Consider the following 16,295-nt stretch of genomic DNA (forward strand, 5'->3'; position numbering starts at 1 on the left):
GGGTTTATTTAAGGATACTCATACAACATTCATGAAAACCTCTAATAAATGTTTGCCTGCTGTCCTCAAATAGTCGGATGATTAATAAATAATTCCTAAATGTTTAGATTATTCATCCTCTTCTTAAAATACATTTAAAAAATCAACACAAACAATGTTGACAGCAGACAGATGAGCGTTTAATTCTCTTCATAGCCACACCTCTTCTTCATAATATCGGTTTCTAATTGCTGAATGACATTTATAAAATCCTATTTCAGCGCTTAACTGTTTTCATAAAATCAATTATTTTTCTTTTCTGCATTCCACTTTCATTCAAGGTCAACAGCTCTAATGTCAAGTGTCTCCCCTCTCCCCTCCCAGCGCCATCAAGTCTGCCAGATATCTTTTGTTCCTTAGCGGCACGTTGTCCAACACCTCTGTGCTGCTTTGATGCGACTGTGCTGCATGCTGAAACTAATTACACTCTTCACAAAGAACCACACACAAACACTTGCTCTCACTAAGCAATCGTTTTTTTCTCCCAATGTTTTTGCACATTATTCCTTCGTGTCACTTGGTTTGTTTGGTTTAACTACACTTGTGTGGACAAATAATTTGTCATAGCATATATTCAAATTCATCAAATTTGCCCTTTCTGCAAGTTTTGTGTATGTATGAAATTATATAGATACATGTACGCAGGGGTGCTTTATACTATACTATATATACTATACCGGATACACCAGCACCACCTGCAAGGATCAACTTTGACCCCACACCATCTTTTCCTCGTTTTCACTAAACCTCCTTCCCCTTCTTAATCAAGGCACAAAAGAGCACAGATCTCTTTCTGGTCAGTGATTTAGCCAGTGTTTATACAAGCAGGTCTTGAAGCCCCCCTCCCATTCTGTTCTCCATTCTACTTCTCACATCTGTGTTGGGGGTTAGCAGCAAGGGAAATGCAGATACGCAGGGAAATAATCACCAATTAAGACAGCTTGCTCTATGCCCACTCAGATGTCTGTTGTTTCATTCCTGCCCTGCATTTCATTTTCTCTGCTTGTCTGGCAGTTGACGGTGCCAGTGAGTCTTCCTTTGTCTTGCACACGGTCTAAATCAGAGAGAGCATGATGGGACAAGATGACGAAACCGGAAAAAGTTAAACGTATGAAAAAGAAAAATACACCAAAGTCACATTTGGCTGGTTTAATTTCTTTACCATCAGAAAAAAAAATTAATGGGCAGTTATTTTGATAGGGTCTGATCCTCTTTAAATTTACAATTTGCTGCCTCATTCTTAATCTAAAACAAAAATCAGTTGCTCGAGTTAGAACTGAAGTCTATCCCATTTCAGGCAGGTTATTTCCTGGACAGGTTAATTACAAAGAAAGAGATAGCAATCTATTGTTACATCTCTGGTAAACCTAGAATCACTAATTAATCCAACATCATGTTTTTAGAGAGTGGGTGGAAGCTGGAGCACCTGCAGCAAACTCCTGCAGGGAGGAGTGACAACATGCATCTCCAAACAGCAGACTCCACTGACGGCTGCTCAGTAAAAATAAAAGAAACCCTAAACTAATTAGGCTCAGACTGCTCCTCCAAACTTAGCTCAACAACAGACTGCTTCTAGAGGTCGCCATGACCGAATAACTGAATCAGACCGAGCACATATGTTGCTTGGGTGACGTGTAAGGAGGAAGACAAAGCCTTTGCCACTGAAAAAAACAAATAGGCACAAAACCACAGTTTTGTTTTTAATATAATACCAAATAGTCAACAGTAGATTAGGGACACTGCAGAGTAGAAAGAGAAGAAGTTATGAAAGCACAAATAAACATGGCGGTCTCTAGGATCTCAACAATTCTGTGCTCAAATCTGTGATTTCAGTAGGTTGCAGCCCCATCTAGTGACTAGGAAATAAGAAAGAAACTCTTGATATCCCCATCCCACGATGAGTCGGCTACATCAGTAAAAAATAAATAAAATGAAATAAAAATCACAGCTAAAAGTAGTATATAGCTACTTGTTTTTGCTATGAATTAAACAAATTTGTTTTCTTTTTCACCTCAAAGTATTTGGATAACTATTTTTCATTTTTGTATAATCACTTTCATTAGGGTGAAATAATGCACTCTTGACCCCACTACTTTTATCAGATTTTTTTAAAGGAAAATATACAGTATGCTAAATTAAGTTTCTCTGATAAAATTTTGTGAATTTTATGCCAGACTCCGTCCAATAGATATGAAATATAACATATTAAAATGAGCTCTGACTAAAATGCATAAAAAAACAAAATGTCTTTTCACATACACATGTTATCCCTTTAAAGCCTGACACATGAAAGAACACACAGAAAATCCTAGTTTAACGTGTTTATTATATAATGAATTAAATGTTTTTCTTTAACAGTTTCTAAATAACATTAGTGTTATACTATGAATAAATGAGGTGATTTTTATTTAGATTTTATTGTATAAAAATATTTTTGTTATGGGAGTTTGTGCAGAGGTCTTGTCAATTAATGTATCAATTATAATACATTCGGAAATATAGGGTTAATCAGAATCTGTACAGCACTTTGGTCGACCTCGGTCGTTTTTAAATGTGCTATATAAATAAAAGTGACATGATTATTGAAAGGTGCGTTGTTACAGCATATGATTGTAGTTATTACTATTGCACAGTTATTGATTGATTACTCTGAGACTCTATGAGTGATGAGAGTTCATCAAAGCAACAGCGTGGGGGGAGAAACTGTCTCTGTGTCGAAAGAAAGAAAGAAAGCTGTGCCTGTGTTCTTAAATTTTTAATTATTTCTGAAGTTGTTGTTTTTTACATATTATTGAAGTCACCACTATTGCACTTTATTTGCTAAACAGTTTGCACTCTCATTTTAATGTTATTTACGTGATTGCTGTTATTTGTGTGTGGACGGGTGCTGCTGCCTTCCTTGGCCAGGTCACCCTTGGAAAAGAGGTCTTGACCTCAATGGGTCTTTTTTATCTGGTTAATTAAAGGTGAAAGAAAGAAAGAAAGAAAGAAAGAAAGAAAGAAAGAAAGAAAGAAAGAAGCCTTTAAATTGCTTTGTCACCATTGAGGGCGCTATTTTACCTTCAGTCCGGAAGTCTCGCGAGACGTAAGCCGTGATTGGTTACAGAGCTGAAATGTGATTGGTCAGCCCTCACACAGGGGGCGTGGCTGGACGTCAATGTTTATGCTGTTCTCCGTGCATGTAACCGATGTAACCGCGCCAAGGTCTCTGCAATGTGATTCCTCTCCCATGGTTTGTTGTTATATCGCCAGGCCCGTTTTTCTGCAACCCCATTATGCGCCAACCCCTGACATGGGGCTTCACCACTAGCTGAAACAGACGGACTGACACCGAGGAAACCGCCGGGATGGCTGGCGCCTTCGGCTTGAAGGGCTGCCAGAAGATCCTGGGTCCGCAGCTCCGCAGCCTGCTGGAGGCGAAGGAGCTGTTCCTGTTCGACTGTGACGGGGTGATCTGGCACGGCGAGGCGGAGGTGGCGGGGGCCGCCCGCGTGGTGAGCGCGCTGCTGCGGCGCGGGAAGAGGGTGGTGTTCGTCACCAACAACTCCACCCGGCCCCGGGACAACTACCTGACCAAGTTCCGCCGCCTGGGCTTCGCCGACGTGGCTCTGGAGCAGATCTTCAGCTCGTCCTACTGCTCGGCCCTGTACCTGCGGGACGTGGTGCAGGTGCGGGGCCGGGTGTTCGTGATCGGCTGCGAGGGGCTGCGGAGGGAGCTGACGGAGCTGGGGGTCTGCTGCCCGCAGGAGGAGGACGAGGAGGGAGCCTCCATCTACACCTGCAACCTGCACACGGACGTCAGGGCGGTGTTGGTGGGCCACGATGATAAAATGACTTTCCTCAAGCTGGCCAAAGCCTCCTGCTACCTGAGGGACCCGGGCTGCCTGTTCCTGGCCACCGACAACGACCCCTGGCACCCGCTGTCCGGGGGACGGATCCTGCCAGGTAGGAGAGATAAGTTACATCGACGCAGAGCCTACGGCGTACGGTGTGCGTCGCCGCGGTACCCTCCGCCGTATTCTCTGCGTTGGTGTAACGCGGTACCATAAATCAGCCTTAACGCGGAACCATAAATAAGCCTTTAAATCCACACATGTACAGCCTAGGACTGTCTCAGAAAATTAGAATATTGTGATAAAGTCCTTTATTTTCTGTAATGCAAAAATGTCATACATTCTGGATTCATTACAAGTCAACTGAAATATTGCAACTAGGCCTGTGTTGAAAAAAAAAATCGATTTTCCGATTCTAAATCGATTCTCATATTAATTCCTAAAAATCGATTCTTATGTCTAAAGATCGATTTAAAAAAAAAAAAAAAATTTCCCTTCATCATTTTCGCCCGGTGAACTTTAATCCCAGTAGTCGGACACACAGTTTTTCATGACACTTTTGATAAATGCCAGGTGCTTCATGGCAATATGTGTGCGTGGTGACAGAATAAATTAGATGAGCTAAAATGATTTGTTTACTGCATGAACTGTTGCAATTTCTTTCTTTTTTGCTTTAAATGGATATTGAAAAGACTGTTTGAGTTATTTATTTCTTAGTTATTTCACAATAATTATTGTGAAATTATTATTTCACTAGTTATTTTACAGTCATATAATTCAGGCAACAGCTCAAAAAACATTTTAAATAACACTAAGCCAAATCAATATCGAATCGAATCATGATAATCGATTCTGAATATTAAGAATCGGAATCGAATCGATTCTTGACATTTGAATCGATCACCAGCCCGCCTTTTATTATTTTAATATTGCTGATCATGGCTTACAGCTTAAGAAAACTCAAATATCCTATCTCAAAAAATTAGAATATTCGGGGAATCTTAAACTGTAAACCATAATCAGCAATATTAAAATAATAAAAGGCTTGCAATATTTCAGTTGATTTGTAATGAATCCAGAATGTATGACTTTTTTGTTTTTTTAATTGCATTACAGAAAATAAAGAACTTTATCACAATATTCTAATTTTCTGAGACAGTCCTGTAGACCCACAGAACTACATAGAGATAAGGCCTCACTTTTAATAATAATAATAATAATAATAATCACTATTCGTCAATATACATGGAAACACACTGAAATGTGTCCTTTTTTATTATTTATAATTTTTATTTTTCAAAATGAAGACAAAAAAGAGGTTAACACCATATTTCACATAGCAAAAAGAAAAACATTACAATGACAAAATAATAAAAAAAAAATACAAGGGGGTGGGGGGAAGTGTTGGTACAGATAAACTTTAGAGATGATGGAGCCTCTAGTGTCAGTTCAGGTCCAGCTCTAAAAGAAAAATAAGTACAATAAAAATAAAAAGCTTGTGACCAACACAACAGGTCATGTTATTGTTTTATTATTCTCAGGTGTTCTCTAATCACAGTCCATGGGGCAAATTGGCCATTTTCATTATCTTTAAGGATTGAGGTTGCCTTTTCCATTGGCAATAAATCCAAAAAGTCCTTCAGCCAATTGTATTTATTATAGCAGTTTGGCTTGCAAATCTTCCAATTCATAAGTATTGTCCTCTTCACAAACAGAAAAGCTAGGGCAATGATACGTTGTATAATTTTTACATGTATATTTTCCATTGCACTCCCTAATAAACATACAACAGGACATTGATGAATATGAATATTCAAAATAGCTTTTAAAATGTCAATTACTTCAGACCAGAATTGTTGGACCCCTGGGCAGAACCATAGTAAATGCATAAATGTACCAAGCTCACCACAGCCATGCCAGCACAGTTCAGAAACATTTGGGTCCATTTTTCTTAACTTATGTGGCGTGGTATAAGCTCTATGTATATTTTTAAATTGTATAATTTTATATCTCACACAACTGAAAATGGATGTTGACTGCTTTAACATTAGATTCCACTGGTCTGCAGTGAGAGATGAACCAATGTCCCGTTCCCATTGTGACTTGGTAGAAGTGGTGCTGTCAGGCAGAGATGAACTTAGTAATTTATAAATAACTGAAACTGTTCCTCGTCCTGTGGAAGCAGCTCTTAGTTTACTATTAAGGACAGTATTAGATCCCATCTTGATTCCTTTCAAATTAAAATTTTGTAAGAATAGATTTTAACTGAAAATATTGAAAATATGCAGAATCATCCAGACCAGAAATGTGTCTTTTTTTAACCCATCACTAGTTTAGACTAGTAGCAGTGGACTGCCTTTATTCTGGCGCCTGAGGAGCAATCAGGGTTAAGGGCCTTGCTATGGGGCCCAAGGTGGTATATTTTTGGTAGCCATGTTTTTGGGGCTCAAACCTGGGTCTACACAGTGATTTCCAAATTAAAATGGTAAGTGTTTGAATAATTGCAAGCTGAAAAACACCTGACAGCAGGTGGAATCTCTGTGTTGTGATCAGAGACTTGTGGGGCCGTAAATATCAAATGAAGACCCAAGCCCACCTCTGTAACCACTAGACTACTACCCCCATCAGAGCAATGAGGGGGCCCCCGGATTTTTATTGATCCTTCTTAAATGATCAGGATTATCTTATTTTAAAGTGCAAAACAGTCATTTCAAGTAGAAATTTGAACCTGTGACCTTTTTTATAAAGCCATTTCCCTCCAATCCAATGATATAGCGTTTACCTTAGAGCAGGGGTCTCCAACCCTGGTCCTGGAGACCCCCCACCCTGTCCTGCATGTTTTAGATGTTTCCCTGCACCAACACACCTGATTCTAATTAATGGTCCTCATCAAGGTCGGCACAACTCTGTTGATGACACAGGTACTTGTATCACGGTGTGCTGAAGCAGGGGAGTATCTAAAACATGCAGGACGGGGGGGCTCGAGGACCAGGGTTGAAGACCCCTGCATTAGAGTATTTTCTGTATGCTGCTGGGAATTTTCATGGTATAGTCTACACTACACCGTGAGGGGAGGTTGGGCGTCCCTGCTGCTGTCCAAACAAAAATAAAACACTAACAAAAGAGTTCCAGCTTTCAAAGTGACTGAATTGGAGCATTCATGCTGCGCTCCACATCTGTTTTGTCAACTAGACACTGAGGGAGGTCACCAGGGATATGTATATGGCCCTTTTTGCTGTTCATTCTTCTTTCTCTACGCATTGTTTACACATCCTTCCATCCTCACACAGCAGACTACAGGTGGAAGCTTCTTTTGATATTTACGGCCCCAGAAGTCTCTGATCACAACACAGAGATTCCACTTGCTGTCGGTGTGTTTTTCAGCTTGCATTTATTCACTCACAATTTTAATGTAGAACTCACTGTGCATCATGTTAGTGGAATTTGAACCCATTTTTCTTTACAAAATACACAAAATGTCAGTAAATATGGTACAAATTAGGTGATAATAATGCAGGGACTCTAGGCCCTGAAGGGTAAGGATGTTAAAAATAGTGATGCACTGAAATTAAAATTTGTGTCAGAAACCGAAAATAATAATAAACACTTGGGCGAATACCGGATAACATACCAAACATGGTTCTTCGCAGTTTTTCCATTTATTTTGCACATTTTTTGGCGATTTGTATATATCAAATAAATGTGCTTTAGGCATGCTTTTCAAAGAAAAAAAATATTTTACAAAATTACAAGGTAGAAATATTTATTGATGAATGAACAACTGAACATTTCCCAGCATTTTTTAAATATTCCAGCAGACATTATACCAACAAAGCACAATAATTTAAAATAAATAAATTGGCAAAATAATTTTTTTGTCCATCTTTGAGCTTAAATTAGGCCTATAACTGACTGCTGAAAAATTGTAACATAGGCCTTAAAACAAAAAAAACGCATTTAATGCATTAAAGTGCATTGTAAAAAGAAGTGGATAAAACAAAATAAAGAAAAAGAAAATCACTCTCTTTCCCATACAAGTATAAATATGGGAAAGGGATTAATTTTCTTTTTATTTATTTTATCCACTTATTTTGCGTCATCTAAACATGCCGTTATTAATTGTTCGTTTTTTTTCCCCACTTATTCCACCGAACACTGAAAGTGTTTTTTTTTGCTATTTTCGGCCGAACAATTTTGGTTACCGAACATTCGGTGCATCACTAGTTAAAAAGTTTGAATTCAACACTGAACAACTTCCAATTAGGTTTTCATGTTTCAAAGAAAGTTCTACTGTATAAAAGTATAAGATGGCGATAAACTGTAGTTGCAATACCTGCCCTTATGGGGTTTACTGTAACTCAGCCTTGCCTCCGTGTTGTCTCCCTGGCAGGTTCCGGCTCCCTTATCGCTGCCCTGGAAGTGGCATCGGGTCGCAAGGCCACCGTGATCGGCAAGCCCAGCCGCTTCATGTTCGAGTGCATCTCCAGCCAGTTCAGCGGGGTGGATCCTGCCCAGTGCCTGATGGTCGGGGACCGCCTGGAGACAGATATGCTGTTTGGGTCCAATTGCGGTGTGGACACCATGCTCACCCTGACCGGCGTGTCTCAGATGGAGGAGGCCCAGGAGTACAGGAATAGTGACCTGACCACCAACCACAGCTTTGTGCCTGACTACGTGGTGGACACCATCGCTGATTTCCTACCGGCTTTGGAGGAACTGGAGGAACAGAGCAACTGACAAGTTATTTGGCTGCCAGTGTGGCTGTAGTTTGTTTCTGCTACATTTTACATTTGCACAAGATATTCCAATTGAAAGTTAATAGATTTCTCAAAAACAAATCAATGTTTACGCAAATAACCAAGACACATATTGGACCAATATGCCCAGCCAGAATAATCCGGAGTAATGTGTGCATTCGTTCGTGTTTCTTCCCGTGTCGTGATCATTTGTGACTTGACGGCTCCCTATTGCTGTGTTTGATTATACTGCACTTTGTTCATAACTTGTGTTTGATATTGAGTATTTAAGCATCCAAAAGGTATTTTTGTAAAGCCATGAATTTTTCTGAATTCATGTGTTTTGAAGCTTTTCTTTTTTGCCACAAGGCAGATGTGTGAAATGTAGAATTATTCTCTAAAATTTCTGCCTGGGTGTCACTTCTAGATAAAAAAAAAAAAGTCATGCGAGCAGATTTTCTCAGCTCTGATACGAGACCAAGTCAACAACCTCCCAGCCAGATTGGTGAGGAGTTTATTCACTTTCTGCCTTCCCGTCTTGTCTGTATACTTGTGCCGACATCCATCCGAGTAATAAACTGCTTACTGAAGCTCCTAGTTAGAGAAACATTAACGGTGGCCAGTCTTGAGGCGTTGCTGTGAAATGTCAATGTTGTGGATGTTTACCATATGGAGCATGCCAGCAATGGTAACAATAAACACCTCAAAGTGAACCAGATATTCTTCATTTATCCAACAATCACGGCCTGTTGTTTCTAATTTCATTATTTACTGGTCGTTTGTGTGCCGACATCAAGCATGTTAAGAACACAAAAATCAAAAAGCAGTATTCTTTTAATCATGTAAATCCAGTGGGTCACACAAGCAACACTTGAGAGCCGACGTAACTTCTTAATCCATCTCTTTTCTTCGTTTGTTTAGTCTCGTGGTGGCATTTGAAATGAAGCCAAAACAAAACAAGATGGAAATATTTAACTGGAAAGTCGGTTAATTAAGCCGATTATAGGTTTAAAACCAGAGTTTATCAAAATCAAAGATGCAAGAAACATTTTTACTGCCAAGATGGTGAACAAGGTGAAACTGAGAGGATATTATGACTTCTGTAAATTACAATGATGTTTCACCAGTGTGAACTTAAAATACATCACAATCATCTAAAAATAAACATATGTACATTTCAACGGATTCATTTAATAGTTTATTCTACATGTCTCGTGGCATGAATTTTGTGCTGAGGAGAAGAATAAAGACGGACTGATCTCCAACAGATAAGGACTTTGGTTGCAGTCATCAGGTAGTTTCACGTCACTCCGGTCCACCGCGCTGTGGCAGAGAGAGAGACAGAATACACATCAGTTTACACACACCTGGCGTGTCCAAACTTTTCAAAGATTCACATTAATACTGTGCAAGACAAAAAATGACAAAAAATATATTTTGTATTGTGTGTGGTGGTTTTTCTCACCTGGATGTACTCCATCTCATCCGCTGTCATTGCTCTCCTGCGGTAGCGTGCAGGCAGCAGCTGAATGGAGGCCAGCGTGTCCGGGCTCCCTGGGACCGGAGTCAACGGTATGTGAGGTCTGGATACAGGAGGGCCGGAGCTGGGAGCATTGTGTTGTGGAAGGTTAATTCCTATGCTTTTCAGTGCTTCTTGGGCTGGAAGAGGAAAGAGGAAAACGGTAAAAGTAACAAAAATATGAAATCTTGACTGGGTAAAAAAAAAAAAAGAAGTTTATACTGCTTAAAAACTGCCTCATTAATGCCTAAAAGGAAATGTGGAAAAAAAAGACTCCCCAATATCAAAAGAAGGGTCATATGAACATTGTGTATATAAAGAGTCTGAGCCTCCCACTGTGGTGTTGTGCCAGATAAGCAGCTGCAAAAAAAGTGTATGTTGTTCAAGGCTGCATTTACATAATATGTACAGCACATTTCATGTACAACACAATTCAAAGTGCTTTACATGAAAAGCTTTTTAAAAACGCATTAAAAAGTCAAATAGTTTAAAAAGCAGGAATTAAAGACAAAAAGACATACGTTAAAAATAATTAGACAAATAAATGCAAGAAATAAAGGTTGTCATGCTTTATGGGGGGGTTACTGAAACGCAGCAGTAAATAAAAAGGTTTTCAACCTTGACTTAAAACAACTGAGTTTCAAGAGCCCAGATGCATTCTGGGAGTTTGTTCCAGAAGTGAGGAGCGTAAAAACAGAACGTTGCCTCACCGTGTTTGATTCTACCGCTGGGTACAGAAAGTAGGCGTGACCCTGACAACCGAGGTTGGTTTATAATGAACCAGGAGATCAGAGATATAGATCGGCCTGACCCCGTTCAGAGTTATAAACCAGCAGCAGGATTATAAAATCTATTCTGTGACAGACAGGAAGCCAGAGTAAAGATCTAAGAACTGGAGTTAAATGGTCCACTCTCTTGGTCCTAGTGAGGACTCGGGCAGCAGCGTTCTGAACTGTGAGAACAGCGCTACAGTAGTCCAGTCTACTGAAGATAAAAATGTGGACAAGTCCTGCTGAGACATCAGTCCTTTAATCCTTAATATGTTCTTTAGGTGATAACAGGCCGACTTCACTACTGTCTTAATGTGGCTGTTGAAATTCAGGTCCAATTCCAGATACACTCCCAGATTTCTAGTTTGGCTCTTTGTTCTTTAGCTTCACGGTTTGAAGGCTAGCGCTGACTTATAATCTATCTTTCTTGGCTCCAAAATTCATTTAATTAAAGAAAATTCTGGCACATCCAATATTTAACTTGATCAATGTTTTAACTAGATTATAGTCTCCTGGTGAGAATGAAGTGGAAGGACACGTGCCCCTTCTTGACCAAGAGTACTCACATCAGTTGGGTCAACTCTAAACCTTTAAAGACCCGTTTGCAGAACCTCATCAGTACATCATTGTTCACGTCTATCCCTACATATAATCTGAACTCTTTAGTGTATTCTGATTTTCTGTGGAGGTTTACAGTTAAGGGAGGTACATTTGTCCCATCCACAGATCCCAGATGTCCCTGCAAATCAGCACCATATCATCTTTCTTGTCCTATCTTTTGTAATTCTGACTATCTGTTAAACAGTTTTTTCATTTTTTACTGGTGGTGTTATAACAATGAACAAATACTAATAATAGTTTTAAATGCACTTCATGACCTTTACAAACAGTAGACTTGACTGATATTAATCCTTTAAATGGCTAAATGGCGGAGAAAGCCACTTTTGCACTAGTCTTTGGATTTCAGCTTCATATGGAAGTTCTGCTTATGAAGATTTCCTCCTGTATTATGTGACACAGGCTCTGTGTTTTCTAAACAATTCGGTCACAACTTTTTCCATCGGCCTGGTTGGTCACTATTATTCTGTCCTACGGTCCGGATACAAGCAGCTCCCTGCTCCAAAATGAAAGAGCTGGTGCACCACCTTTCCTGGCTGAGACTAGGCTCTGATTATCAGCAAATATAGAACTGACCAACGTGAAAACAGGCTCCAAACCAGCACCAGACCTGCCGCGGTTATCCGTCCATTTCTGATCCTTCTCGTTCGGGTATTCTGTCAGTATACACCTCTGCTTTTAAAACACGCTCTCCAGGCCTCCTCACAGAAAGCTTTAATATCCAGTAAATACTCACCGTTGGCCTTTGTCAGGCCGTGTCTGTTGGGGAACTTGATCAGAGGCATGTGAGGCCGTACAGCCTGGAAGGAAACAAACAAAAAAACATGGCTGGGTAAAAAGAAAAAAAAAAGAAGTTTGAGTATTGGGACAACAGCAGCTAGGAGTTTGGAAACAAAAAAAACAGAGAAACGCTTTTTGTGGACGAAGGAAAAAATTGTGTTGTTTAATCCAGTCTCTCGTTACTAACTCAACGTTACCAACAGAACACCAACAGAAAACACATCGTCATCATTAATAACGGCTAGATTCTTGTGAATTCTAACCTAAACAGTTAAACAGTGTACTGCTCGTGAGTGGTCACTACACAGTCACATTTTTATCCTTTTTATCTAAATTGTTCAAACTCCAAGTGATGATTAAGACAATTTGGATTAAAAATGTAGAAATTCTGATCATATTAGCGCTGTAATGATTTCTCCATAATTTAAATAAATCATATTTAATTTCATATTTTCAATTTTAATAAAATTTAAATTTAAATCATTCTCAGTAAAATAACATTTAAAATAAATTTAAAAAATAAGCATGTTTCATGTTTCACATAGTAAAACCAATCTTTAACATGTTAAACTATGAACACAAAATCAATGGAGTTTTGGTTGTAAACTAGACTAAACAAAACTATAGGATGAGTTTGCCATTACAGAGAAATAAACTGATCAACAATATGAAAATTGTAAAAAACAAACGTGTAAGCAGCATCAAGATGAGTGTAATTGGAATACAAAGATACAACAGAGCATTGAATGATGAAGGAAAATTATTCATAATCTTCAATCAATCAGGAGCTGACGTTTGTTAAACATGAAGATTTTAGCTCACAACCTAATCTACCCGAGGAGATAATTAATCTGTGATTTTAACTTTAAATCCTATTTAATGGGTGTATATGTGCAGCTGGACGTGCCAGGACAGTGGTGTGTTGAGTGTAACAAGGACACTAACAAGGGTACGACGAGCTTTTCACCCAACAAAGCCTCGCCCAAACCAGCTCAAACTAGATCAAAACGCGACAAAAGCAACAGTTCACCTTAAACCTTCCGTTAAAACAACAATACATTAGTGAAACTGCAACAGCTGAGATTTTATAAACGATGTTACCTGAATTACTTTAGCGGTGGGAGCTGCCATTTTGGAGCTGACTTTGCTCCCCATGACGACCTCAGGGGTGCACTTCCGGTCTGGAGAAACAGCTGCTGCAGCTGCAGAGACTCGCCACCAGAGGGCGCTGCTGCCATCAAAACAGTACACTTTATTCTTTTAAATAAAATAAGTGGTGCAGACCATAGACATATATGTCTATGGTGCAGACAGAGGAGTGTTGCGGCTATTTACAATACTGGTGAATTGAAAAACGTGAGAAACGTGTCAAAATTATTCACAAAGATGGGGAATATGCAGAATGCACAAAGGGTATATTTATTAGTATTTATCAATGTAGTTTGAGAAGGCGACCTGAACTCATAATTTTAAGCAGCTGTCATATAAGCCATAGCCTACCTTGAGTTTTGTCTTTACCTCTGTACCGGTAATTCCAAGTAGTTCACAGATTTGTTGACAGTGATAGTCCTGACAGGTTTAAGCCATACATTTGTCCTCTGTTAATCTTCTGTCATTAAGCTTAGACGGATACAGACCACACAAAGATTTAAATCCACGACGAAATATCAATAATCAAGAAATTATTTGTTACACATAATTTTAGAAATTGGCAGGTTATTTTCTCTAATATGACAATACAAGGACACTATGCTAGAATGGATGCTAAGCATAAGGGGGCCTGGGGGAGGGAGGACCTTGTCACGTGGTCACAGGTTGTCCAATCAAAAGCAGCAGAGAGGTTTTACGAGGAAGATGTGTCACTACCAGATAACTCAAGAGTCCGCTTTCAAATAAACAGATAGATCAAGTTGCAGAACACAGCACACACTGGCCATATTGGTATAATCTGACTTTATACTCGCACCTTACTGCTATAAAGTATTAAAAAAAAGATACACTAGTTAATCAATGTAGAGTAAGTTCATCCTCAGAGTGGTTGTGTTATAAAGGATAGTTTATACAAATTATACATTTTTATTATAATTCAGGATTGTCTTGATCAGTACTCGAGTTATAAAAAGAAATCAGGGGGATGGTGGATTTTATCATATGGGGACAGATAATTTGTGCTGATTACAAATAATATAATATATTACAAATAATAGCACTGACCAAAACACCTGCAGAAATACTGCAGGAATGACATAGCAGCAGTTAAATGCAGCCTTCTGTAAGCTTTAAATATCCACTGGGCTTACATCAAATACATCAAAACACAACAATAAAAAACAGTTTACTGAACTTATCAATATGACTCTGTCCTTCACAGGATAAGTAAAATGGATCACTGCAAAAACTCAAAATAAGAATATTTGTCCTATTTCTAGTTAAAATGTATGAGACATTTTAACTAGAAATAGGACAAATATTCTTATTTTGAGTTTTTGCAGTGATTTAGTAATAACAATCTTATTACACTTAAAACAAGACTCATCACTGGAAAAAACAACAATTTTCACCTGTTTCAAGTAGATTTTCACTTGAAATAAGTAGAAAAATCTGCCAGTGGAACAAGATTTTTTTGCTTGTAATGAGAAGATAAATCTTGTCCCACTGGCAGATTTTTCTACTTACGGTATTTCAAGTGAAAATTTACTTGAAACAAGTGAAAATTTTCAAATAAGTAATTTTTCTGGTGATGACTCTAAATCTAAATCTCAAAATAGCAGTAATATAAGGGATGGAAAGGGGGGATGGCAGTTTTACAGGGGGGATGATTTTGACCGTTTTTATTTCAGGGGGGATGCCATCCCCCCTCATCCCCCCTCATCCCCCCTCATCCCCCCTCATCCCCCCTCAACTCGAGTACTGGTCTTGATACATACAGTTACAGAAATGGAAGGAAAAGAGAAAAGACAGTGGAAACAATTACTTGTTTCTGCAACTATATTAAAGTTCCTGTGTGTATTGCATTAAAATGTCTCTATCGCTCTATCTGTCCTACCTATTCTTACATGTGGTAGATTCATAAATAGTAAAATCCATGTATCATATCTGAGCCACAGTTGTGCCGACATTTGGGAGTTTATAGACTTTTACGTCTTGCCAAATTCTTCACAAAAAAAATCCAAAACACCAGACAAGCAGTTCAAACTTCAACAGCAGGTTCAAGATATGTACTGTGTCCACTGAAAACCGGTTCAAACACCATAACTCAGGTTCATCCCATTAACAGCAAGGACCTGGAGGACATCACACGTCCACTGAACTGCCCCTCTTGCTGTTTAGACATCCTGCTGACAGAAAGTCTCAAAGATGTTGAAATCAGACCTGGTGTTGTTTCCAGAGCCACTGAAAACCACTGTAATCAAGCCTCTGCTGAAAAATAACAAATGAACAACTACCAGCAGATCTCAAATCTCCTATTTTGAAGTAAGCTCATTAAAACAGCTAAATAACATTTTAACACAAACCAACTGCTATGATGTCTTCCACTCAGGTTTTAGCGGCACCACAGCACTGAGACTGCTCTGACCAAAGTGTTTAAGGACATTTGCTTGAAAACAGACATAGGAATATAGTTCTGATTCTGGTCTATAAAGCTCTGAATAATCTACGACAAAAATACATCAGTGACCCCCTGACTCAGTATTAACCTTCCAGACCCCTCAGGTCATCGGGATACGGTTTTATCAGTTCCCAGAGTCAGAACCAAAGATGGAGAAGCTGCGTTCAGTTTCTATGACCCACATGTCTGGAAGAAACTCCTAGAAAGCCTCAGATCAGCTGAAACTCTGTATTTCAATCCAGGTTGAAGAATCACCTGTTCTGAACTGCATTTGAATAAAGCTCTAAATTTTCACTGATACTTTTAAGATTGAACTTCAAAACTGGATCAGATTGTAACTTGTTTTCATCTATTGTTCTTTTTCTCTTTTTGTTTAAAATTTAAATCATG

At 38.9% G+C, this 16,295-nt stretch overlaps 2 protein-coding genes across 3 annotated transcripts; one reads left to right on the forward strand and one right to left on the reverse strand.

The window, feature by feature from the left end:
- The first annotated feature begins 3,191 nt into the window (after positions 1-3,191).
- pdxp (pyridoxal (pyridoxine, vitamin B6) phosphatase) lies at positions 3,192-9,340 on the forward strand. The gene is made up of 2 exons (XM_061729426.1): positions 3,192-3,984; positions 8,263-9,340. The coding sequence occupies exons 1-2, from the start codon at positions 3,387-3,389 to the stop codon at positions 8,607-8,609; spliced, it is 945 nt and encodes a 314-aa protein (XP_061585410.1). The 5' UTR covers positions 3,192-3,386; the 3' UTR covers positions 8,610-9,340.
- An 84-nt stretch (positions 9,341-9,424) lies between these two features.
- On the reverse strand, positions 9,425-14,059 carry kgd4 (alpha-ketoglutarate dehydrogenase subunit 4). Of its 2 annotated transcripts, none has more exons than XM_061729428.1 (5): positions 13,796-14,059; positions 13,397-13,526; positions 12,252-12,315; positions 10,074-10,267; positions 9,425-9,931 (listed from the first exon to the last, which is right to left on the reverse strand). In XM_061729428.1, exons 2-5 carry the CDS (start codon positions 13,448-13,450, stop codon positions 9,914-9,916), a joined length of 330 nt encoding a protein of 109 aa, XP_061585412.1. In that variant the 5' UTR covers positions 13,451-13,526; positions 13,796-14,059; the 3' UTR covers positions 9,425-9,913. The 2 variants fall into 2 exon arrangements, with proteins under 2 accessions (XP_061585412.1, XP_061585411.1); XM_061729427.1 differs by having other exon boundaries at positions 13,397-13,523; positions 13,796-14,058.
- Between the last annotated feature and the right edge of the window lie 2,236 nt (positions 14,060-16,295).

Source organism: Cololabis saira, chromosome 9, assembly GCF_033807715.1.
Source record: "Cololabis saira isolate AMF1-May2022 chromosome 9, fColSai1.1, whole genome shotgun sequence".
NCBI classification, from domain to species: Eukaryota; Metazoa; Chordata; class Actinopteri; order Beloniformes; family Belonidae; genus Cololabis; species Cololabis saira.